Source organism: Heptranchias perlo, chromosome 16, assembly GCF_035084215.1.
Source record: "Heptranchias perlo isolate sHepPer1 chromosome 16, sHepPer1.hap1, whole genome shotgun sequence".
Lineage (NCBI taxonomy): Eukaryota > Metazoa > Chordata > Chondrichthyes > Hexanchiformes > Hexanchidae > Heptranchias > Heptranchias perlo.
The window spans coordinates 62,339,369-62,365,604 of record NC_090340.1 but is presented as its reverse complement, the minus strand read 5'-3'; the positions used below and the strand labels follow the sequence as shown (position 1 = coordinate 62,365,604).

General features: G+C 46.8%; 1 protein-coding gene across 1 annotated transcript in view; it reads right to left on the bottom strand.

The window, feature by feature from the left end:
• ca7 (carbonic anhydrase VII) overlaps positions 1–23,959 on the bottom strand; it is a 38,505-nt gene extending 14,546 nt beyond the window's left edge. The window contains exons 1-5 of the mRNA XM_067998181.1: positions 23,572–23,959; positions 22,553–22,750; positions 5,658–5,776; positions 5,384–5,479; positions 1,721–1,783 (exon numbers count right to left, since the gene is read on the bottom strand). Coding sequence (XP_067854282.1) covers positions 1,721–1,783; positions 5,384–5,479; positions 5,658–5,776; positions 22,553–22,750; positions 23,572–23,611 — 516 coding nt within the window. The 5' untranslated portion in view covers positions 23,612–23,959. The remainder of the gene's footprint in view (positions 1–1,720; positions 1,784–5,383; positions 5,480–5,657; positions 5,777–22,552; positions 22,751–23,571) is intronic.
• Positions 23,960–26,236: the final 2,277 nt, after the last annotated feature.

Sequence of the window (26,236 nt, the reverse complement as noted above, 5' to 3'; positions counted from 1 at the left end):
CTGTGCGCAAATTGGTTGCCGTGTTTCCCTACATTACAACAGTGGCTACACTTCAAAAGTACTTCATTGGCCGTAAAGCGCTTTGGGAATGTCCTGAGGTTGTGAAAGGCGCTGTAGAAATCTAAGAGCTTTCTTTCTTTTCCTTCATTCTCTGTCACTTTCGAAGTCAGCCTGTTGGAGCAGGTCCATACCCAGGGATCACACGGGCCAAGCGAGAACATGGTTTCGTGGCACTCACCATCACACCGACTGTGAGCCGCCAATCGCTCCATTCTCCTCAGCCACTCGCTCGTTATGACGACTGCCCTCCCCTCCCATGACCTTATGACAACATTGTAAATATTCACCGTCGTCACTCGGCCGATTTACAGCGGGTGGAAATTAGGAGCCCATTGGGGACAGTCGAACAATCTGGGGGACAACCAGCTCAGAGAAACAGTCCCCCATCATCATGATTTGTAACCTCCCTCAAAATGGGGAGCCAACTATTATAACACAAGTAGCCCCCTCCCCCCAAGACGCCCACTTCAGATACCTCATTTACAAACCAGGACCGCAATATGATGAGGTCATCAGTGTTCACAGCGTTTATACCGCAGGATGGAATTGGAGCAAGAATACAAAGAAAATCAGGCACAAAATAAAACCATTCAGCCCATTGAAGCCCATTCCTATGGTACCCAAACTCTATCAAGGTCTATCCTACCAGGGACCAAACTATCATAGCCCGTCCCTCTAGTGCCCAAATTCTCCTATTGAGAATTACTTCTCCTTCTGGAGGAGGAGAGATTGAGAGCGGGAATCGCACAGCCAAGGACCTAGGCTGCTGAAGGCATGGCCGCCAATGGTGGGGCGATGAAAATTGGGGATGGACAAGAGGCCAGAATTGGAGGAATGCAGAGTTCCCATCATGCGATGATGTGAAACCCAACACCATCATGTCGTTGGGCGTGACAGCGATGGGACGAAAATGGTGGTCAGCTCTTCTCTCTTTATAAAACAAAGAAGTTTTCCAAACACGTTTCCATGAAGATGATTCCCTTGCTCCTCTCCTGAGGCGATTGGTTTGTATGATTTCACCGGCCCCTCTCCCGAGTGGGCCAGTCTCCCAAGTTGCGGCTGGCACCAGGTAAATGCCCACGAAAGCCATTGGATTGTCGCAAAAACCCAACTGGTTTGCGAATGTCCTTCAGGGAAGGGAAGACGTGAAGCATTGGCTCGGTCTGGCCCATAAGTCCCATTTTATGCGGTTGACTCTTAAAAAGTTAAATATTAAATAAATGGTTATGTAACTGGACTAGTAATCCAGAGAATGAGAGTTCAAATCCCACCATAGCAGTTTTGAATTCAGTTGAAAAAAAATCTGAAAATAAAAAGCTGGTTATCAGTAAAAGTGACCATGAAGCTGTCGAATTGTCACAAAAACCCAACTGGTTCACTAATGTCCTTTAGGGAAGTCCTTACCCGGTCTGGGCCTGTGCGTGACTCCAGTCCCACACCATGGTTGACTCCTAACTGCCCTCTGAAGTGACCCAGCAAGACACTCAGTTGTAAAAACAACTGGTATTATGAAAAGCCCTGGCATGTTCTCAGGGCAACTTGGAATGGACAATAAACAAAGTGGAGGAAAATAGCATTAAAAAAACTATTACACAAGTTTAAACTACACCAGACCAGATCAGGGCAGATGTCCATCTCGGTACAAAAACTTTGAACCTACCTTGAATTTAACCATATACAAGGCATCTGTTAACCTGTGCAGGTTGGCATGTTTATCTCCAATCTGGAAGAAAGAGGGAGATTTTAATATGCAGCTTGGTTCTTTTAACGGAACCTCCGATAAGGTAAACCTCCCATATATGAGCTACTGTGGATAGCGCAGACTCGCAAGTAGACGCGGGAGGTTCTGCTCTCTTGGAGAACGTGGCGTCTGGAAAAAAAAAAGGGCAACGCAACACCGCATCATTCTAGGGACGGTCAGTAAATTCCAGCCTAGCCAGCGACACCCACTTCCCGAGAACGAGGAGGGGGTGCAACGCAGATTCACCAGAATGATACCGGGGCTTAAAGAGTTAAATTGTATTCCCTTCAGTTTAGAAGGTCGTGAGGAGCTCAGATCAAAACGTTAAAGGGATTCGATAGGATGGTTACGTAGAAACTGTTTCCTCTGGTGGGGGACACAATCTTCAAAACTAGAGCTGGGCCGTTCAGCAGTGAAATCAGGAAGTACTTTTTCACACAAAGGATAGTGGAAATCCGGAATTCTCTCCCCTGAAAGGCTGTGGATGCTGGGGGTCAATTGGAGTTTAAGACTGAACGATAGATTTTTGTCGGGTAAGGGTATCGAGGGAAATTGAGCAAAGGCGGGAAAATGGAGTTGAGGGGCAGATCAGCCATGATCTAATTAAAACGGTGGAACAGGCTCGAGGGGCTGAATGGCCTCCTTATTATGCTGAAGAGTCAGTCCACATTGGTGCCCCTTCCCTCTAATGAAGCCGTTGCAAGAGAGTTACCCTGAATTTATAGTAACTATTCAGTGTAAGAGGGAGATGCTAGGTTGGGGGAGGAGGGGGAATTTCTCCCCTTTCAAATTAAGAACTCAAGGCCTTCCTGCTTAATGGCTTCAGAGCAATAAACGCACCAAGTGGCAATCACTTCAGGGAAGAGACCCTCAGTCCCCACCCGGTCTGCCCAATGCGACTTCTGTCTCACACGACATGGTTGCCTCTTAATGCCCTCCGAAGTGGTCCAGTCGTTCAACTGGGCCTCGCACATCCCCAGAACAAAAAATATATATTTTTTCAAAAACACATTAAAAACCGCCCAGGCAGTTGGTATGACAACACGAGAGCCTGAGTCAGCTGGGGAAAAGAGGGAGAATACGGAAGGAAGAAGACAAGGGGAAAAAAAGCACCTGGGATATTTAAGAGTGTTGGGGCTTAGAAGGCAAACTAGACAAAAAAATTACATCGAGTCAAAGGAGGAGATATTAGGAGGGGTGATCAAACACTTGGTCAAAGAGGTAGGTTTTAAAGGAGGGTTTTAAAAGGAGAGAGGCGGGGGGATTTTGGGAAGGAATTCCAAAGCTTAGGGCCCAGAACTAGAAAGCACGGCCGCCAACGGTGAAGTGATTAAAATCAGGGATGCGCAAGAGGCCAGAATTGGAGGAGCGCAGAGATCTCGGAGGGTTGTAGGGCTGGAGGAGGTGACAGAGATAGGGAGGGGGGGAGGGCGAGGGCCATGGAGGGATTTGAACACGAGGATGAGAATTTTAAATTCGAGTTGTTGCTGGACCGGGAGTCAATCAGCGAGCACAGGGGGTGATGGGTGAATGGGACGGTGCGAGTTAGGATATTTGGATGAGCTGAAATTTACAAAAGGTTGAAAGTTAGGAGGTTGGCCAAGAACTACGGTAAATATTGCCTCTGCACGCGTACGATCGCACGCGTACGATCGTGAAAAGGCAGGTTTGCAACAGGTTACATAAAGTGGCTCAGTTAGTAGCACTCCCGCCTCAAGTCAGAAGGTTGTGGGTTCGAGCCCCACTCCAGAGACTTGGGCACATAATCCAGGCTGACACTCCCAGTGCAGTACTGAGGGAGGTCTTGTTTTTTTTTGGATGAGATGTTAAACTAAGGCCCCGTCTGCCCTCAGGTGGATATAAAAAATCCCATGGCACTATTTTTTTTTTTTTTTTATTCGTTCACGGGATGTGGGCGTCGCTGGCGAGGCCGGCATTTATTGCCCATCCCTAATTGCCCTCGAGAAGGTGGTGGTGAGCCGCCTTCTTGAACCGCTGCAGTCCGTGTGGTGACGGTTCTCCCACAGTGCTGTTAGGAAGGGAGTTCCAGGATTTTGACCCAGCGACAATGAAGGGACGGCCGATATATTTCCAAGTCAGGATGGTGTGTGACTTGGAGGGGAACGTGCAGGTGGTGTTGTTCCCATGCGCCTGCTGCTCTTGTCCTTCTAGGTGGTAGAGGTCGCGGGTTTGGGAGGTGCTGTCGAAGAAGCCTTGGCGAGTTGCTGCAGTGCATCCTGTGGATGGTACACACTGCAGCCACTGTGCGCCGGTGGTGAAGGGAGTGAATGTTTAGGGTGGTGGATGGGGTGCCAATCAAGCGGGCTGCTTTATCTTGGATGGTGTCGAGCTTCTTGAGTGTTGTTGGAGCTGCACTCATCCAGGCAAGTGGAGAGTATTCCATCACACTCCTGACTTGTGCCTTGTAGATGGTGGAAAGGCTTTGGGGAGTCAGGAGGTGAGTCACTCGCCGCAGAACACCCAGCCTCAGACCTGCTCTTGTAGCCACAGTATTTATATGGCTGGTCCAGTTAAGTTTCTGGTCAATGGTGACCCCCAGGATGTTGATGGTGGGGGATTCGGCGATGGTAATGCCGTTGAATGTCAAGGGGAGGTGGTTAGACTCTCTCTTGTTGGAGATGGTCATTGCCTGGCACTTATCTGGCGCGAATGTTACTTGCCACTTATGAGCCCAAGCCTGGATGTTGTCCAGGTCTTGCTGCATGCGGGCTCGGACTGCTTCATTATCTGAGGGGTTGCGAATGGAACTGAACACTGTGCAGTCATCAGCGAACATCCCCATTTCTGACCTTATGATGGAGGGAAGGTCATTGATGAAGCAGCTGAAGATGGTTGGGCCTAGGACACTGCCCTGAGGAACTCCTGCAGCAATGCCCTGGGGCTGAGATGATTGGCCTCCAACAACCACTACCATCTTCCTTTGTGCTAGGTATGACTCCAGCCACTGGAGAGTTTTCCCCCTGATTCCCATTGACTTCAATTTTACTAGGGCTCCTTGGTGCCACACTCGGTCAAATGCTGCCTTGATGTCAAGGGCAGTCACTCTCACCTCGCTATTTGAAGAGTCCTGGGCCAATATTTATCCCTCAACCAAAATCACCAAAACAGATTATCTGGTCGTTATCACATGGCTGTTTGTGGGATCTTGCTGTGCGCAAATTGGCTGCTGCGTTTCCCACATTACAACAGTGACTGCACTTCAAAAGTAATTAATTGGCTGTAAAGCGCTTTGGGACGTCTTGAGGTCGTGAAAGGCACCATACAACGGCAAATTCTCTCTTCTACAAAAGAAGAGGTTTGTAGCAGTGATTGTGACAGATCTGCGGCTCCTTGCCTTCAGCCTCAGCGGCAGTCGGTGGTTCAGTGAGTGACACGCACTCTGGCTGCTGCCTGGTATCGCTGCTCCACTGGAAGCACTAGGCCGGGACAGAGAGAGTCACCCCGATATTTGCATTGGTGTCGTGGGCAGAATTGACTAAACTCGATTCGATCACGAGAAAGATTTTGCGTTCTCGCCGTTAATAAAAAAAAGAAAAGAAAGGAAAAAAAAAAATAACCTACCTCCAGGAATATGGCGACCACAGCCAGCCCGTCACGCGACACCGCAGCCTCCCCGAAGGTTTTGTACTTTGTCGAGTTCCAGTGAACCAAGTGAAGCTGCAACGGAGAGAAGAGAAGAAATGATTGGCCGAGCTCGTTGAGATCAAGGAACCGTCAACCATCAGGATCGCCGCGAGACCGAAACCCAGCGGGAGTCAGCCCCTTTTGGCGAGGGAATAATAAAACACAAAATACACCCCCAAACCGGTATTTAATCCGAGGAATGCTTGCTTACCTCACCATGGTACGACTTGCCATCGACAGTATGCTCAGACCCTCGCCTGCCTCTCCTTCCCCAGTGGAAATGAAACTGTTTCAGTTTATAGGGGTTCTCCAAAAGGCCGCCACTGACCACTGCGGGATCAAAAAAACAGGTCCGAGTTTTAGAACCACGTCACAGCGCGCAAAGACGGACACGAAAAGCCAAGCCAGCCATTTTGGCTCATCCATTCTGCAACTAGTATTTATAAACATAAGAAATAGGAGCAGGAGTAGGCCAATCGGCCCCTCGAGCCTGCTCCGCCATTCAATAAGATCATGGCTGATCTGATCCTAACCTCAAATCTAAATTCATGTCCAATTTCCTGCCCGCTCCCCGTAACCCCGAATTCCCTTTACTTCCAGGAAACTGTCTATTTCTGTTTTTAATTTATTTAATGATGTAGCTTCCACAGCTTCCTGGGGCAGCAAATTCCACAGACCCACCACCCTCTGAGTGAAGAAATTTCTCCTCATCTCAGTTTTGAAAGAGCAGCCCCTTATTCTAAGATTATGCCCCCTAGTTCTAGTTTCACCCATCCTTGGGAACATCATAGAGTCATAGAGTCATAGAGTCATACAGCACGGATAGAGGCCCTTCGGCCCATCGTGTCCGCGCCGGCCATCAGCCCTGTCTACTCTAATCCCATATTCCAGCATTTGGTCCGTAGCCTTGTATGCTATGGCATTTCAAGTGCTCATCCAAATGCTTCTTGAATGTTGTGAGGGTTCCTGCCTCCACAACCCTTTCAGGCAGTGAGTTCCAGACTCCAACCACCCTCTGGGTGAAAAAGTTCTTTCTAAAATCCACTCTAAACCTCCCGCCTTTTACCTTGAATCTATGTCCCCTTGTTATAGAACCCTCAACGAAGGGAAAAAGCTCCTTAGTATCCATCCTATCTGTGCCCCTCATAATTTTGTACACCTCAATCATGTCCCCCCTCAGCCTCCTCTGCTCCAAGGAAAACAAACCCAATCTTCCCAGTCTCTCTTCATAGCTGAAGCGCTCCAGCCCTGGTAACATCCTGGTGAATCTCCTCTGCACCCTCTCCAAAGCGATCACATCCTTCCTGTAGTGTGGCGACCAGAACTGCACACAGTACTCCAGCTGTGGCCTAACCAGTGTTTTATACAGCTCCATCATAACCTCCTTGCTCTTATATTCTATGCCTCGGCTAATAAAGGCAAGTATCCCGTATGCCTTCTTTACCACCTTATCTACCTGTTCCGCCGCCTTCAGGGATCTGTGAACTTGCACACCAAGATCCCTCTGACCCTCTGTCTTGCCTAGGGTCCTCCCATTCATTGTGTATTCCCTTGCCTTGTTAGTCCCTCCAAAGTGCATCACCTCGCACTTTTCCGGGTTAAATTCCATTTGCCACTGTTCCGCCCATCTGACCAACCCATCTATATCGTCCTGCAGACTGAGGCTATCCTCCTCGCTATTTACCACCCTACCAATCTTTGTATCATCAGCGAACTTACTGATCATACCTTTTACATTCATATCCAAGTCATTAATGTAGACCACAAACAGCAAGGGACCCAGCACCGATCCCTGTGGTACCCCACTGGCCACAGGCTTCCAGTCACAAAAACAACCTTCGACCATCACCCTCTGCCTTCTGCCACTAAGCCAGTTTTGTATCCAAAGTGCCAAGGCACCCTGGATTCCATGGGCTCGTACCTTCTTGACCAGTCTCCTGTGGGGGACTTTATCGAAGGCCTTACTGAAATCCATGTATACCACATCCACTGCGTTACCCTCATCCACACGCCTACTCACCCCCTCAAAAAATTCAATCAAATTAGTCAGACATGATCTTCCCTTGACAAAGCCATGTTGACTATCCCTGATTAATCCTTGCTTCTCCAAGTGGAGACTAATTTTGTCCTTCAGAATTTTTTCCAATAATTTTCCTACCACTGATGTTAGGAAAATACTGCATCCACCCGATCAAGACCCTTCACAATCTTATATGTTTCAATAAGATCGCCTCTCATTCTTCTGAGCTCCAATGAGTAGAGTCCCAATCTGCTCAACCTCTCCTCATATAACCGAGTGAACCTTCTTTGATAAGCGCCTTTGACGTAATTAAAACGTCCCAAGACGCTTCTCAAGTGCGTAATGAGAAAAAAAATGCGACACCGAGCCACAAAAGGAGGTATTAGGACAGGTGATGAAAAGCTTGGTCAAAGAGATAGGTTTTAAGGAGTGTCTTAAAAAGAAGGGGTTTAGGGAGGGAATTCCAGAGCTTAGGGCCTAGGCAGCTGAAGGCACGGCCGCCAATGGTGGAGCGATGAAAAAAATAAAATTGGGAAATCCAGAAAGTAAAGGCTTTAGATCCCGCCACACAGAGCAAGAAAAGACCATTCGGTCCATCACGTCCACGCCATCCAGAGTCCACGTCTGATTATTCTAATCAGGGACACATCCCCCTCTCCCCCTCCCCCCTCCCCCCTCCCCCCTCCCCCCTCCCCACACCCAAACCAACACCTCACTGCCACACCCCACTTATTGATCCCTTACTTTAAGGAGCACCAGGTTCCTTCGTCCACCGAGGTGATGGTGCAACACAGATTCACCAGAATGATACCAGGGCTAAAACAGTTAAATTATATGAGAACAGGTTGCATAAACTTGGCTTGTATTCCCCTTTGTGTCGAAGGTTGAGGAGAGCTCTGATTGAGGTATTAAAATGATAAAGGGATGCGATTGGGTAGATAGAGAGAAACTATTTCCTCTGGTGGGGGGAGTCCAGAACAAGAGGGAATAATCTTAAAATGAGAGCCAGGCCGTTCAGGGGTGATGTCAGGAAGCACGTCTTCACACAAAGAGGAGTGGAAATCTGGAATTCTTTCTCTCTCTTTCCCTCCTCCAAAAAAAATGCTATGGACGCTGGGGATCAATTGAACATTTTAAGACTGAGATCTTTGTAGCTAAAAAGGGATAAGGAACAAAAGCGGGTAAATGGAGTTAAGATACAGATCAGCCATGATCTAATAGAATGGCAGAACAGGCCCGAGGGGCTGAATGGCCTACTTCTATTCCTACCTTCCTACAATGTGGAAGGAATCAGGCAACATTCCCCCTTCCCCCTAACGGAGCAGGTACACGAGAGCTACACTGAATAATTTAGGCGCATCAAATGGCACAGAAGTCTTATTTCAGTAATTTGATTCGGCCTCGAGTCCCAGGATCTCAAACTTCACAGCTTCTCAGGTCCCAGTAAATGGGACACTAAATAAATAAAATAAATGCTAAATATATCTTCTATTGGGCCATGTAGATCTTCATTTGGTGCCAAATTCTCATAGGCTTTGGATGCAACAACAACTTGCATTTATACAGCACATTTAACGTAGTAAAACGTCCCAAGGTGCTTCACAGGAGCGATTATCAAACAAAATTTGACACCGAGCCACATAAGGAGATATTAGGACAGGTGAGCAAAAACTTGGTCAAAGAGGTAGGTTTTAAGGAGCGTCTTAAAAGGAGGAGAGAGGCGGAGAGGTTTAGGGAGGGAATTCCAGAGCTTAGGGCTCAGGCAGCTGAAGGCACGGCCGCCAATGGTGGAGCGATGAAAATCGGGGACACGCAAGAGGCCAGAATTGGGAGCAGCGCAGAGATTTCGGAGGGTTGTAGGGCTGGAGGAGGTTACAGAGATAGGGAGGGGCGAGGGATTTGAACACGAAGATGAGAATTTTTAAAATCGAGGCGTTCCCAGACCGAGAGCCAATGTCGGTCAGCGAGCGCAGGGGTGAATGGCGAATGGGACTTGGCGCGAGTTAGGATTTGGGCAGCAGTGTTTGTGGAGAGGTGAGCAGGCACCTCTGATGATACCAGGGATGAGACACTATAGTTACAAAGGAGAAACTTGAGATAGTGAGACTATTTCCACTGAAGCGGAGAAGGTTAAGAGGAAATTAAATTTAGTTTTTTTTTAAAAACGGCAAAAGGTTTTGATACAGTGAATAGGGAAAGACCATTTCCTTAGGTTGGGGAGTCAATGATGGGTCATTAATGTAAAATGATTACTAAGGGGGTGAGGAGAGTGTTTAGGAGAAATGTCTTTACCCAGAGGGTTGTTGGAACATGAAATGCTTGAGGCAGAAACCATTGCCATTTTTACAGGAAAATTGGATAAATATTTGAAGCAGAGGAAGATACAGGGATATGGGGGTGGGAGGATGCGGTGAGATTAGTTTTAGGATTGTTCTATCAAAGAGCCGGCACAGACACGATGGGCCAAATGGCCGGTAACTTCCTGTGGCTCCCCATCACTGGGTGTTTCCATTTTCCACATTGGCCAAAACCCTCAGCATTTCGAGCTGTTTAGGACCTGAATTGCGGGCAGTTCTATGTTTGTGAAATGAAGGAGACAAACATCGTGTGCAGGTCCCAGAGGTGATTAGAAACCTGTGCAAATCGGACACCACCACTCAGTCCCCGGGTGCTGAGGAAATATTTACATTGAAACGCAAACAGAAAAAAATTTGCATGAAAGAATGGAAATCAGAGTCAGGAGGATGCTTTGTTAAGACATAAAAATGACAATTACAACATTGACTATTCAAACTGGGATAGAAGCTAGGGTGCCATGTTGGTTTGGAAAGCAAGTAGAGAGAAGCAACAATGCAAAGTCAAGCAAATGAGGACAAATACATCTTAACACATTGGGACACTGTTCTATCACTGTTCTCAAAAGGCAATTCCCTTTCTCCGCCACTACCCTCGTCTTTTTCCCCCTCTTCCAGTGACTCAATGCTGTGGTACAGCCCCCTGCAGGCAGGAGCTCTCCAGTACGCTTCACAGGTCGGGCCGGGCAGCGAATGTCACACGCTATTCGGCAATGGGAAGCATCGCAATTCTGTTCTTCCACTGACATCCGCACCTGCATATTTTTCAGCCGGATCATTGAGCGTCACGTAGAGCTTTGAAAGGCAATTGGCCTGGGATGGAGATGGAAATTGTCTAAACGGGGTACTTTTTTTGACTTCTTACCCTCTTGTTTTACTCTGCTCCTCTTCTGAAGGCGCTGACTCCTTGTGTGAAGCTAAGCAGCGAGTGTCAAGAGGCTTGACAGTCAAAGGCGTTGTATAATGGTTCCTGGACCAGTAAACCAGAGACCTGGAATAATCCAGAGACCTTGGAAGGAAACCTTACCCAGTCTGGGCCTATACGTGACTCCAGTCTCACACCAAAGTGGTTGACTCTTAACCACCCTCTGAAGCGGCCGAGCAAGAAACTCAGTTGTATCAAACCGCTACCAGCGGTTCAACAATAAGGCCCACCGCCAACCTTCTCACGGCAACTAGGGACGAACAACAAAAAAAAAACGCACTCAAAAACATGGAGGGGAGGTCAAACTTCAGGACCAGAGACAGGGTTGCCAACTCTGGTCGGTCGTATTCCTGGAGGTTTCATCAATCTTATCGAAACGTACAAGATTCCGAGGGACACGGAGATCGGGCTGGAAAGTGGAGTTGAGGCCGAAGATCAGCCACGATCTTATCGAACAGATCGAGGGGCTGTCTGACGTACTCCTGCTCCCAATTCTTACGTTCTTATGACCTCCCGCCTCCAACTGCCCCGCCCCGCCCCCCCCCCCCCCCCCAAGCTCCCCCGCCATTGGTCGCCCGACAAGTTCATCCCACGGCCAATCGGAAAGCCAACAGACTCTTCGTTACCGGGTTGGACGATTCTTGACTGTCAAAGGCAAACGGCCTTTTTAATCCCGACTCCAATATTTTTGAATAATTAATAAGCGTTCAAAGAAAATGAAAAAAAAACACACAATTTTCGTTTAATGCCCCCTCTGATTTTTCTCCCTGGTTTTTGCTCGTAGCAGTGTCCTGGAGATTAATCTTTAATTCCTGGAAACTCAAGGACAATCTTGGAGGCTTGGCAACCCCGAGCCAGAGATAGCACACTCTTTATCAACTGCATGAGGTCCTAAGTACATGCAATAATTTTTGTACAGTGTGTACATCAGGTTCAGAGTTCACTTTAGAACTGCAAATCCAACACATATACACCACCTAGCCTGCCGCCACCACCCCCATAGTTTAATGGCTACATGGTCCACACAGTTTGGAACTGAGCCAGATTAGAAGCTCCCAGGTTCGATCCTAGTGAGTTGAGCTCAGCCGGTCTGACATTAGACATGCTTTAATTGACCTTAGTTCTCCTGGGCAGGGAGGGGGAAGAGGAAGAGGAGGAAAAAATAATATCCTCCGGGGGCCTCCCACTGCCGATCACAATCCGGCACCCCCCCCGCCCCGCTGGAAAGCGAAGACAGGATGGGGCTCAAACGTAATTCCCTCCACGGACGAGCATCTGACCGACACGCACTGGCGCGGCCCTCCCTCGGCGACGGCCCTGGGAGTGTCAGCCTGGATTTTGTGCTCAAGTCTCTGGAGTGCGACTTGAACCCATGACCTTCTGACTCCGAGGCGAGAGTGCCGCCCTCCGAGAGTCATGGCTGTCGTGCGTGTGGTTTATTTTCTATTGAAGTTATAGAGTCTGTCACTGCTTTCTGACTAGTTTATTATACTCAAAAAGTTATAAACAAAGAAAAACGCAAAGTCCTTTACTGTGTTCAGCTACATCGTTCGAGACCAACATCACATAATAATAGCTCCAGTCTTCAATCCTGTAATTTGCCACTACTTTTAGCTTAGGGTTTTTCCATTTTGCCCAAACCAAGAGAGTGAGCAAGAGATTAGAACCCAAACCAAGCGATTCAAAGGATGTCAGAACTCCCCCGTCAAGGTTTATATCATCCGAGGCCTTTCATTAAATCAGAGTTAACGAGCCACAGAATGAAAAGTGATCCTTAAAGAGGCTTCTGATTACCTGTGACTACATGTCTGCCGCTATGTTCTCCTCCTCCCACCTTCATTTAAAATAAGAAGAAGCCATGTCAAAGTCAAAATGTCCCAGGTTCCTTTCATGTTCTGTGGCTGGGGCCAGCAGTAAGGGGCGTTACAATTGGAGTCAGGGCCCCTGGGCCAGGAGGGGAGGGCCGCAAATCCGTCTGCAGCTGGAAAGTGCGCGCATAGGTTTTTGGCGATGGCAGGATCCGCCTCATCGGTGATTCGCTCCCTCCACCACCGGCGCACCGTGGCTGCAGTGTGCACCATCCACAGGATGCACTGCAGCAACTCGCCAAGGCTTCTTCGACAGCACCTCCCAAACCCGCGACCTCTACCACCTAGAAGGACAAGGGCAGCAGGCGCATGGGAACAACACCACCTGCACGTTCCCCTCCAAGTCACACACCATCCCGACTTGGAAATATATCGCCGTTCCTTCATCGTCGCTGGGTCAAAATCCTGGAACTCCCGATCTGACAGCACTGTGGGAGAACCGTCACCACACGGACTGCAGCGGTTCAAGGCGGCGGCTCACCACCACCTTCTCAAGGGGCAATAAATGCCGGCCTCGCCATCGGCACTCATATCCCAGAGAATTAATCAAACCCCACCCCACTCCCCAACCCGGGAGGATAACTTCCAACTCTCACCAGTTGGCCTCACACTTGGAAAAGAACCACAAAGGCACCCGTGGAACTGTGCCCAGCAAGGGCGCGCAATGAAAAAAAAAATAGCAAGAACAGACAGGGCAACACAGCGAGCTGCAGCATTGGGGCAGCACAACTGTTTTACATCCCACTCACACATTAGAAATAGGAACAGGAGTAGGTCATATGGCCCCTGGAACCTGCTCCGCCATTCAATAAGATCATGGCTAATCTTCGACCTCAACTCCACTTTCCCGCCCGATCCCCATATCCCTTGATTCCCGAGGGTCCAAAAATCTAATCGCTCTCAGTCTTGAATATATTCAACGACTCAGCATCCACAGCCCTCTGGGGTAGAGAATTCCAAAGATTCACAACCCTCAGTGAAGAAATTTCTCCTCATCTCAGTCCTAAACGGCCGACCCCTTATCCTGAGACTACGTCCCCTAGTTCTAGACTCTCTAGCCAGGGGAAACAGCCTCTCAGCATCTACCCTGTAAAGCCCTCTCAGAATCTTATATGTTTCAATGAGATCACCTCTCATTCTTCTAAACTCCAGAGAGTATAGGCCCATTCTACTCAACCTCTCCTCCTAGAACAACCCTCTCATCCCAGGAATTAATCTAGTGAACCTTCGTTGGACCGCCTCCAAAGCAAGTATATCCTTCCTTAGATAAAGAGACCAAAACTGTACACAGTACTCCATGTGAGGTCGCACCAAAGACCTTTGCGACTGTAGTAAGACACACAGGTATTAATAGAAGAACAAACGAACAAACTTGCATTCCTACAGCGCCTTCCATGACCTCAAGGTGTCCCAAAGCGCTTCACAGCCAATGAAGTACTTTTTGAAGTGTAGTCACTGTAGTAATGTAGGAAACATGGCAGTCAATTTGTGCACAGCAAGATCCCACAAACAGCAACGCGATAATGACCAGATAACCTGTTTCGGTGATGTTGGTTGAGGGAAAAATATTGGCTCAAGACATTGGGGACAATGCCCCTGCTCTTGTTCAAAATAGTGTCATGGGATCTGTTACGTCCACCCGAGAGGGCAGACGGGGCTTCAGTTTAATGTCTCATCCGAAAGACGGCACTCCCTCCGTACTGCACTGGAATGCCAGCCTAGATTATATGTTCAAGTGTTTGGAGTAGGAATTGAACCCACGACCTTCTGACTCAGGCAAGTGCACTACCACTGAGCCATGGCCGACACCAGAATACAGAAAAAAAAAGCCAGAAACGGAGATCTTGGCAGGAGAGGGAGGAGAATAGAGAATAGTGTCCCCTTGAACTGGGGTAGGGTGGGAAGAAGAGTCAGGAACAGGAGGAGGCCATTCAGCCCAACAGGCCTGTTCCGCCATTCAATTCGATCATGGCTGATCTGTATCTTAACTCCATCTACCCGCCTTGGTTCCGTAACCCTTGATACCCTTACCCGACAAAAATCTATCAATCTCAGTTTTAAAATTTCAATTGACCCTCAGCCTTTTTGGGGGGGGGGGGGGAGAGGGAGTTCCGGATTTCCACTAGCCTTTGTGTGCAGAACTGCCTTTAGGAAGGATGTGAAGGCTTTAGAGAGGACGCAGAAAGGATTTACTAGAATGGTTCCAGGGATGAGGGACTTTAGTTACATGGATGGACTGGAGAAGCTGGGGTTGTTCTCCTTGGAACAGAGACGGTTACGAGGAGATTTGATGGAGGTATTGAAAATCATGAAGGGTCTAGACAGAGTAGATAGAGAGAAACTTCCCGTCGGTGGAAGGGTCAAGAACCAGAGGACATAGATTTAAGGTGATTGGCAAAAGAACCAAAAAAGTGACGAGGTTATGATCTGGAATGCACTGCCTGAGGGGGTGGTGGAGGCAGAATCAATCATGGCTTTCAAAAGGGAATTGGATAAGTACTTAAAGGGAAAAAATTTGCAGGGCTACGGGGAAAGGGCAGGGTGTGGGACTAGCTGAATTGCATTTTGCATAGAGCCGGCACGGACTCGATGGGCCGAATGGCCTCCTTCTGTGCTATAGCCATTCTATGATCCTATGATTCCAATTGGATTTATTAGTAACTATCTTATATTTATGGCCTCTAGTTCTGGTCACCCCCGCAAGTGGAAACATCTTCTCTACGTCTACCCTACCAAACCCTTTCATAATCTTGAAGACCTCTATCATCAGGTCACCCCTCAGTCTTCCCTTTCCTAGAGGAGAAAAAAAAAGCCCCAGCCTGTTCAATCTGGGCAATCTAATTGATCAATTAGATCGCCCCTTAATCTTATATAACTCAAGGGACTAGAAGTCTAGTCTATGCAACCTGTCCTCATAATTTAACCCTTTTAGCCGACTATGAACAATAATGGTTGGAGGACAGAGAGCATGGGGGTGAAACTGGCCTTGGGCAGTAGCACAAAACAGGCGACAACGAATCAACCCGTTTTATGCCCCAACAATAGAAAAGAGAACTCGGGCGGGGTGTGGCTGAGACTGGGTGCCTGAAATTGAAAATGTTTCATTTTCTAGCACCCACTGAATTCACAAAAGAAAAACCATTAACAACAACCTCAAACCTGTGCCATCAACTCATGAAGCAACAAACACTTGCATTTATATAGCGCCTTTAACGTACTAAAACGTCTCAAGGGGCTTCACAGGAGTGATTATCAAATATAATTTGACACCGAGCCAGATAAGGAGATATTAGGACAGGTGACCAAAAGCTTGGTCAAAGAGGTAGGTTTTAAGGAGCGTCTTAAAGGAGGAGAGAGAGGCGGAGATGTTTGGAGGGGGAATTCTAGAGCTTAGGGTCGAGGCTGCTGAAGGCACGGTCACCAATAGTGGAGCGATTAAAATTGAGGACGCGCAAGAAGCAAGAATTGGAGGAGCACAGAGATCTCGGAGGGTTGTAGGGCTGGAGGAGGTTAGAGAGAGAGGGAGGGGGCGAGGCCATGAAGGGATTTGAAAGCAAGGAGGAGAATTTTTAATCAAGACGTTGCCGGACCGGGAGCCAATGTAGGTCAGCGAGTACAGGGGTGATGGGTGAACGGGACTTGGTACGAGTTAGGATACTGGCAGCAGAGTTGTCGAACAAGGCATTACAAGTGAAATAGTCCAATCGTCAGGAGTGCGAATCTGTTACACTTCAAGAGAAACTGAAGGACCATCACAGATACAAGACAGAGGGGGCAAAAACTACTGACATTGCCATTTCTTCAATATCCAAGAGGTGTCACAGGTTCATAGGACATAGGAACATGAGTAGGCCATTCAGCCCCTCGTGCCTGCTCCGCCATTTGATAAGATCATGGCTGATCTGTGATCTAACTCCATATACCTGCCTTTGGCCCATATCCCTTAATACCTTTGGTTGCCAAAAAGCTATCTATCTCAGATTTAAATTTAGCAATTGAGCTAGTATCAATTGCCGTTTGAGGAAGAGAGTTCCAAACTTCTACCACCCTTTGTGTGTAGAAATGTTTTCTAATCTCGCTCCTGAAAGGTCTGGCTCTAATTTTTAGACTGTGCCCCCTACTCCTAGAATCCCCAACCAGCGGAAATAGTTTCTCTCTATCCACCCTATCTGTTCCCCTTAATATCAAGACGCAGTCTACCCTTTTACACAGGCAGAGGGACAGCCCCCATGGCTCAGTGGGTACATTCGCTAGGAGGTGTGATACTGAGTCAGTATAACACAACTCTGGGGGCATGCGTCTCACGAAGTATGGGTGTTCCTGTCCCACGTCCTTGGTGAGAAGGCACAAATTTAGGACAATCACAAAATATAATTGAAGAGATTCAGAAAATAAAAAGTTCAAGCAGAGGGAGGTGTCAGATTCTCAAAATTCACAGATCCCCCAAAGCCCGGAGAAAAACAGAGTATGGGAAAACTTTGGCCATTGACTATAATCCTAAAATGGAAGGATAGTTGAGAGGTCACCAGACGAAATCAACAACACATACACCGTGGAACCTCGGAGAATTAATGCTTCAGACATGTCTCTGTTTTAATGCAAAACCGACAGCAGGTGGTCAACACTCACTGCCATTGAAAGAGGCAACTGCTCCAGACTTGGTGGGGCCATGTTTTTGTTTTAATGCAAAAACCGATCAACACCGAGGACGTTGGAAACAAAAGGAAGCCTGTATACCAGGTGATCAGCAAATCGGAATTAACAATGACCCATTGGGAGAAGCAATGGGAACATGCACAACATGATGAGGGGCCATCAAAACGCCATCAAAGATTCTTAAGGACTTTGTAAGAACTGTTTAAACAGACATGAAGTGTTTTTTTTAAAAAGTTTCGAAGACCAATTGTAAGAGAGGGATACTCAAGTGGAAACTCGAAACCTCTCTCTCTCTCTCTCTCTCTGGCTTGCTGGCTCTGGTGGGCGGTTTGTCTTGGTTTTGCCTGTGTCTGGAAAGGAGAGCAGTTTCCAGCAAACAACAGAGGTTAGAATGGGGAATTCTCCACCGCAAATTAGATTCCATAAATTATTTTTAAAATGAAATTTGATGGTTGGTTGATAAAGAGGATTATTAAAGGGTATGGGGAGTGAGGAGAGTGGGATTAAACTGGGTGGGATATCAATGGGGTATGAGGAGCAAGCAGGAGTGTGGGATTGGACTAGGTGGTTTATGAGGAAGAAAAACACTGCTACAGGCTGGATGGGCCAAATGGCCTGATCGTGTGCTGCAACACCGTGCGCTCGTTCAGTATCTCGAGTCAAAGTAAGAACGGCAGAGAAAGGGATAACTTAAAAGGAGTAAATTGAAGTAAGGAGGGGCGATCTATCTAACAGGTCCTGAATATAGACATGGTACATAACCAGGAGCATGAGTAACAGTAAGGACAGTCACAGAGAGGCTTGGTGAAGAAGGAAAGAATTAAGTTGTGTCCTTTGTAATAAAGACTCACTTTTTTTTCTAAAATGAGAGAGAGAGAGAGAGAGCGAGCGAGAACGAACGTTTTCTGCTGACACGGCATTGAGTCAAGTCTGTGCTGCAACGTGATTAAAGCTTTAATCGTGGGCTTAAAAAGAGATTGTAGTTAATTCTATGAGAAAATGACACCCCAGTGAGCTATAGCCCCGACTCTGTGTGAATACATGGTACAGCCGTTTCTAAATAAATAATTAACTGGCAAAACGTTGCTGATATATTTTTTTAAAGTTAACCCTTTCAACACCACACTTCTGCAACCTGCACCTTCCATTCCCTCCCCCTGAAAAAGGGGGAGTATTTTACATAATTCACCAATCGCTTTAATTTCTGTAGAGCTCCTTGGGTAGGGAGATGGCTCGATAAGGTGATGGAACTCGGCAGGAACTGAACAGGGGGGGGAAAAAAACAGGATGTACCAGGGTTAAAGGGAAAGGTTGCATAGACTAGGCTTTTATTCCCTCAAGTGTAGAGATTAAGGCATGATCTAATTGAGGTGTTTAAGATGATTACAAAGAAGTTGATAGGGTAGATCATAGAAAGGTTACAGCACGGAAGGAGGCCATTCGGCCCATCGAGTCCGCGCCGGCTCTATGCAAGAGCAATCCAGCTAGTCCCACTCCCCCGCCCTATCCCCATAGCCCTACAATTTTTTTCCTTTCAAGTATTTATCCAGTTCCAGATAGAAAGGAACTATTTCCTCTGGTTTGGTGGTGGGGGATCCAGAACAAGGGGGCAAAACCTTGAAATTAGAGCCAGGCCGTTCAGGGGTGATGTCAGGAAGCACTTCTTCACACAAAGGGGAGTGGAAATCTGGAACTCTCTCCCCCCAAAAGGGTTGAGGCTGGGGGTCAATTGAAAATTTCAAAACTGAGATTGACAGATTTTTGTTGGGTAAGGGTATTAAGGGTTACAGAATCAAGGCGGGTAGATGGAGTTAAGATACAGATCAGCCGTGATCTAAGTGAAGGGCAGACCAGGCTCGAGGGGTTGAATGGCCTCCTCCAGTTCCTAAACACAGAGGGAAATGGCAACGTGGAAGGATTTGGGAAGGGGAGCCCAGGACAGCAAAGACAGAGCGTTCACCAATGGCAGATTGGGCAACAAGGAGCAAGATAACATCTGGACAACAAATTTGTAGTGTAGTGGTTTTATGTTACTGGATTAGTAATCCACAGGCCTGGACTAAACCAATAAAAGCGACCATGAAGCTGTCAGATTTTCGTAAAATCCCCAACTGGTTCACTGATGTCCCTTTAGGGAATCAAACCTCCCGTCCTTACCCGGTCTGGGCCTATGTGCGACTTCAGTCCCCACACCAACTGGTTGACTCTTAACTGTCCTCTGAAGTGGCCTAGCAAGTCCTTCGGTTGCATCAAGCCACTATAGAATCTTTGAAACGTATAAAATTCTGACAGGGCTAGACAGACTGGATGTTTCCCCTAGCTGGGGGGGGGGGGGGTCCAGAATGAGGGGTCACAGTCTCAGGATACGGGGTAAGACATTTAGGACCGAGATGAGGAGAAATTTCTTCACTCAGAGGGTGGTGAACCTGTGGAATTCTCTACCACAGAAGGCTGTGGAGGCCAAGTCACTGAATATATTTAAGATGGAGCTAGATAGATTTCTGGACACAAAAGGCATCAAGGGGTATGGGAAGAGAGCGGGAATATGGTATTGAGATAGAGGATCAGCCATGATCTTATTGAATGGTGGAGCAGGCTCGAAGGGCCGAATGGCCTACTCCTGCTCCTATTTTCTATGTTTCTATAGAAAGAAGGCCGCCCACCACCACCACCACCTCAGGGCAACCAGGGACGGACAATAAAAGCCAGCGATGCCCCCATTCCGAGAATTAATTTTAAAAACATGCAGAATTGCGACACGCTTGTTGTGGGGTCTTGTAACTTCACCATTTGAACCCTGGATGTTCTGCCTTCGCCAATGGCCCAGGGAAGAAGGGGGGGGGAAAGTGGGAAAGGTAAAAACAGGAAAGTCATCCGGAAAAGTCAACTCTGTTTCTCTCTCCACAGATGGTGCTGGACCTGCTCGCTGTCCCCAGCACTTTCTGTTTTTAATTCAGATTTCCAGCACCTGCAGTACTTCACTCTTCGTTTCATGGAGGTGCTGTTGATTTATGTACCACGTCTAATCACTTGCTCAGTACATCTCGTCACTTTTCACAATCAAGTGAATTATTTTCTGAAGTGTAGTCGCTGTTATTATGTAGGCAAACACAGCAGCCAATTTGTGCGCAGCAAGGTGCCAAAAACAGCAATGAACGAATGACTAATTAATTAATCTTTTTTTTTTTAAGGTGACTGATTGAGGGAGAAATATTGGCCAAGACTCCGGTAGCAATTACCGTTCTTTGAATAGTACCATGGGATCTTTTCCCACCTTGGGGTTGGGGGGGCGGGGGGGCAGATGGGGACTTGGTTTAACATCCCATCCGAAAGGCAGCACTCCCTCGGTACTGCACTTGGAGTGACGGCCTGGATTTTGTGCTCATGTCTCGAGAGTGGGGTTAGAATCCATAACCTTCTGACTCAGGAGAGTTCTACCAACTGATCCAAACTGACAAACAATGGAAAAACACCTTTAAGGTTTCGATTTTCAAACCGAGGGTTTGTGAAAGAATTCTGGGGGTCGGAGAGACCTTTGGCGTTCTGATTATTTGTTGGCTTACTATCCTATTATTTCTTTTGCATTATACTAATGAAAAATGTATCCCACTGTTTATTTTCTTTTGGGTACACTGGAGCACATAATCCAGGCTGACACTCTTAGTGCAGCACTGAGGGAGTGCTGCACTGTCGGAGGTGCCGTCTTTCGGATGAGACGTTAAACAGACTGCCCTCGTAGGTGGATGTAAAAGATCCCACAGCCGCTATTCGAAGAAGAGTAGGGGAGTTTTCCCCAGTGTCCTGGGCCAATATTTATCCCTCAACCAACATCACTAAGATAAATTATCTGGTCATTATCACATTGCTGTTTGTGGGATCTTGCTGTGCGCAAATTGGCTGCCGCGTTTCCTACCTTACAACAGTGATTACACTTCAAGAGTACTTCATTGGATGTGTCTTCGGGAAGTTGGGACAGGGGTCTCTAGCAGTAGGCCACCCTTCGCATGGGGTCCCAATGTGCACAGGTTTCCCCACACAGAAGAGATTAGAAGCTACTGAGTTCGTTAAATATAGGTCATACCTTGTTCCTTTCTATATTTGATCAAACTGATTAACAATCTACGCACAATACTCTCTGCAGAGAAGCTAAAATAAAGCAAGATTCAAATTTAATCTCATCAGGTAGATGTAAAAGATCCCACGGCATTATTAAGAAGAGCAGGGGAGTTCTCCCCGGTGTCCTGGCCAATATTTATCCCTCAGCCAACATCACTAAAAACAGATTACCTGGTTATTTGCCTCATTGCTGTTTGTGGGATCTTGCTGTGCGCAAATTGGCTGTCACGTTTCCTACATTACAACAGTGATTACACTTCAAGATAAAGTATTTCATTGGCTGTAAAGCGCTTTGCAACGTGAAAAGCACTATATAAATGAAGGTTTTTCTTTTCTTTTTTGAAGGTTAGCAGTAACCCTAGTCGTGATGTGGCCTCACAGTGGACAGTCTACTGTACCTGGCCATCTTGGCTTATTAAGTGACAGTAACTACACTTCAAAAGTATTTCAGTGGCTGTAAAGCACTTTGGGACGTCCTGAGGTCATAGGAACAGGAGGAGGCCATTCAGCCCCTCAATAAGATCATGGCTGATCTGTATCCTAACCCCATTTACCCACCTTGGCTCCCTATCCCTAAACACCCTTGTCTGGCAAAAATCTATCAATCTCAGGATTTAAAATTATTATTGAGCTAGCATCTACTGCTTTTTTTAAGGGAGAGAGTTCCACACTTCTTCACGCAAAGGATGGTAAAAGAGAGTTCCCTAACTTCTGTCCTGAACGGCCTGGCTCTGATTTTAAGGTTACGTCCACTTGTTCGAGACTCCCCCACAACAGCAGAAAAAGTTTCTCCCTCTCTACCCTATCAATCCTTTCAAAATCCTAGAAACCTCAATCAAATCACCCCTTAACCTTCTATATTCCAGGGAATACAAGCCGGGTTTATGTAATCTCTCCTCATAATCTAACCCTTGGAGTCCTGATAACATTCTGGTGAATCTGCACGATATCCTTTTTAAAGGCGCGGTGCCCAGAACCGTACACAGTACTCCAGATGTGGTCTAACCAGGGCTTTATTTGGCCGTAGCAAAACATCCTCCCCTTTATATTCTAGCCCCCTAGATATAAAAGGCTAATAGAGGCACTGTATAAATGCAAGTTCTTTCTTTGATACAGCAACATTATGGTGGCCTCACTCCCTCCCCTCCCCTCCCCTCCGTTTCTCACCTGTCTTATCATCACAGTCCTCGAACTCCACCATGACGGAGTGCCCATTGTTGCAGATAGACATCGAGGTGCAGGCGCTGTAGGACATAGAGATGGGCTTGAGGCTGGCATCGTAGACCGCCTCAGCGGGCACAATGTCGATGGGGGACTGTCGCTCCCCCTGGGCGACTGGGAAATCCTTGTACCAGTTCAAGGGGCCTGTTAACAGAAGACAGAATTCATAGAAATCACAGCACAGAAGGAGGCCACTCGGCCCGTCGTGCCTGTGCCGGCTCTTGGAAAGAGCCGTCCAATTAGTCCCACTTCCCCCTGCTCTCTCCTTTTCAAGTATTTATCCAATTCCCTTTTGAAAGTTATTATTGAATCTGCTTCAGGCAGTGAATTCCAGATCAGAACAACTCACAGCGTGAAAAAAAAACTAACATATTAAAAAAGGAGAGAATTCAGGCATGGAATGGAATACAATTATAACTACGTAATAAAACTTTAGTAAAAACAGAAAATGCTGGAGAAGCTCAGCAAGTCAGGCAGCGTGTTAAAAAGGGAAGTTTCGTCAGAACAGGAAGATGTTAAAAAGGTTTTTAAAAATCCGATGAAAGGTCTTTGACCTGAAACGTTAACTCTGTTTCTTTCGCCACAGATGTTGCCTGACTCGCTGAGCTTCTCCGGTGTTTTCTGTTTTCAGTTCAGATTGCCAGCACCCGCAGTATTTTGCTTTTAATAAAACTTTTAAAATCTACAATAAAAAGGAGGGAGGCTCCACCGCTAACACAGGGCAGGAGGAAACATCTTTCTTTAAATTGCTGATGCTCAGGACATTCTGTATTTAAGTAAGATTAAAGAGCGAGTCAGTCAGTCGGGTTCAGAGCAGGCTCAGGTTTTAGAAATCAGATCACTTACTATACATTATCTCCCAATGACATAAATTGCACGACCTACATTAGTCACTGGCACAACATCCTGGTTTCACAAGTTTAGAAATTCCAATTAAAATAAAACATTAAAAAAAAATAGCTCACCGTTGTCATCTCCGTAGCCCCAACAATTCTGGTCACCCATTCTGATCGGTGATAGTCTACTGTGTAAAAATGCTTGAGTGAGAGGCTCCTTTTACCTATCTGTCTGTCTGGTTGTTTGTTTGTTTGTTTGTTGTCTGTCTCCCACCTGCCCTTTTATTTATTTCTGGGAGGGGAGGGGGAAGAAACTGTGTGAAATAACCCTTTGCTGGGAAGCCAGGTAGATTATGGAGAAGGTGAAGCGATGATCCACAGACCGTGCCTTAGTCCCCAGCGCCTACTCCTCGGGTGCTGTTACAGCGGTTCTGATGCTGCCAATCAGCCGTGTCCCGGGGAGGAGCGATCGATGGATGTGAATTGGGACAGATCAAGGTTTTATGCAACTCAGGAACGTCCCACGAGAAAACTCAGAGCTTTAGGAGGGGGGGGAGGGGGAAATATACAGCAACAAAAAAAAAATGGGCTTTAAACCCATTTTCTTTCAGGTGTTAGTTTCATTATGTGGATATCCGAGGCTGAAATTAGCAAAAGGCTTTTCAGTAATATCTCTTAACGCAATCTCCCCGCCGGGTTTGTGTGTGTTTTAAATCTTCCTCATGCACAGTCAGAATTTCTAGTTTTTCAAATAACTGCTAACAGTTTAATAGAAAAAAAATTCAATTTAAAAAAAACATATATTATACATAAGGAGAAACATCTCGAATTGCTGCAGACCAGCCGCCGCTTGTTGTGTGTCTCTCTCTCTCTCTCTGCAGATTTTTCCATCTAATTCTGACCCAATTTATTGCAAATCGTTTGCATCTGTGTTATTTTTTTTTTTGTTCGGCAATTGAATCGAAGCAGGTTCTGGTTTCGTGTTCAGCAAGCACAACACGCAGAAAACTGCAGTTATTGGAGGAAGGTCGTTAACCCCTTCATCGCCGACACTGGTAGAAAACATTGTCCTTTTTTATTAAAAGAAGGTTTCAGTCTGATTTCCTCTCCTCTCCGGAAGGCGCCGACCCCAGGCTGGGAGGGAAGGGGGTGCGAGACAGTTTCCACCACCACCACCAGTTGCCCTCTGGTACATACAATCGTACAGCGCAGAAGGAGACCATTCGGCCCATCCTGCCTGTGCCAGCTCTTTGAAAGAGCTATCCCATTTGCTCCACGTCCCCTGCTCTTTCCCAGTAGCCCTGCAAATGTTTCCTTTTCCAGTATATCCTCCCCAAGTGACCATTCCTCTTGTGTGAGGTTGGAATAGCAACAGGCTGCTCGACTATGGGAGAGTCACGGCTGAGCCCAATCCAATTTCAGGGAGCACCAGGTTTTTTGTTTGGACCAGATACACATACTGTTTTCTGGACAGTGATCAAAGCAGGAGCCCTGGGTGAATTTACACCCAGGGATGCAGAGGGCTATTGTAGCTGTCCCTACAACAAGTGCTGCATCTAGGTGTCAGCAGTGACTCTGTGAGTAGCATTGGTATTAATTTTCCAAAATTCCCTAGATTCTGAAAGGGTCCCATCAGATTGGAAAATAGCGAATGTAACTCCTCTATTCCAGAAAGGAGGGAGACAGAAAGCAGGAAACTACAGGCCAGTGAGCTTAACATCTTTCATTGGAAAAATGCTAGAATCTATTATTAAGGAGGTTACAGCAGGGCACTTAGAAAATCTCAATGCAATCAGGGAAATCGTGTTTGACTAATTTATTAGAGTTCTTTGAGGAAGTAACAAGCAACGTGGATAAAGGGGATCCTGTGGATGTGGTGTACTTGGATTTCCAGGAGGCTTTTGACAAGGTGCCACGTCAAAGGCTACTACACAAAATAAGAGCTCATGATGTAGGGGGCAACATATTAGCATGGATAAAGGATTGGTTAGCTAACAGGAAACAGAGAGTAGGCATAAATGGGTCATTTTCAGGTTGGCAAGATGTAACGAGTGGAGTGCCACAGGGATCAGTGCTGGGACCTCAACTATTTACAATCTATATCAATGACTTGGATGAAGGAACTGAATGTACAGTTGCTAAATTTGCTGATGACACAAAGGTAGGTAGGAAAGTAAGTTGTGAAGAGGACATAAGGAGTCTGCAAAGGGATACAGATAGGTTAAGTGAGTGAGCAAAAATTTGGCAGATGGAGTATAATATGGGAAAATGTGAACTTGTCCACTTTGGCAGGAGCAATAGAAAAGCAGTATATTATTTAAATGGAGAGAGATTGCAGAACTCTGAGGTACAGAGGGATCTGGGTGTCCTCGTACATGAATCACAAAAAGTTAGTATGCAGGTACAGCAAGCGATTAGGAAGGCAAATGGAATGTTGTCATTTATTGCAAGGGGAATGGAATATAAAAGTCGAGATGTTTTGCTACAGTTGTACAGGACATTGGTGAGACCACATCTAGAATACTGTGTGCAGTTTTGGTCTCCTTATTTAAGAAAGGACATAATTGTTTTGGAGGCGGTTCAGAGAAGGTTCACTCGACTGATTCCTGGGATATGGGGATTATCTTATGAGGAAAGTTTGGACAAGTTGGGCCTGTGTACACTGGAGTTTAGAAGAATGAGAGGTGATCTTATTGAAACATATAAGATCCTGAGGGGACTAGAAGGGGTAGATGCTGAGGGGATGTTTCCCCTTGTGGGAGAGACTAGAACTGGGGGCCACAGTTTAAAAATA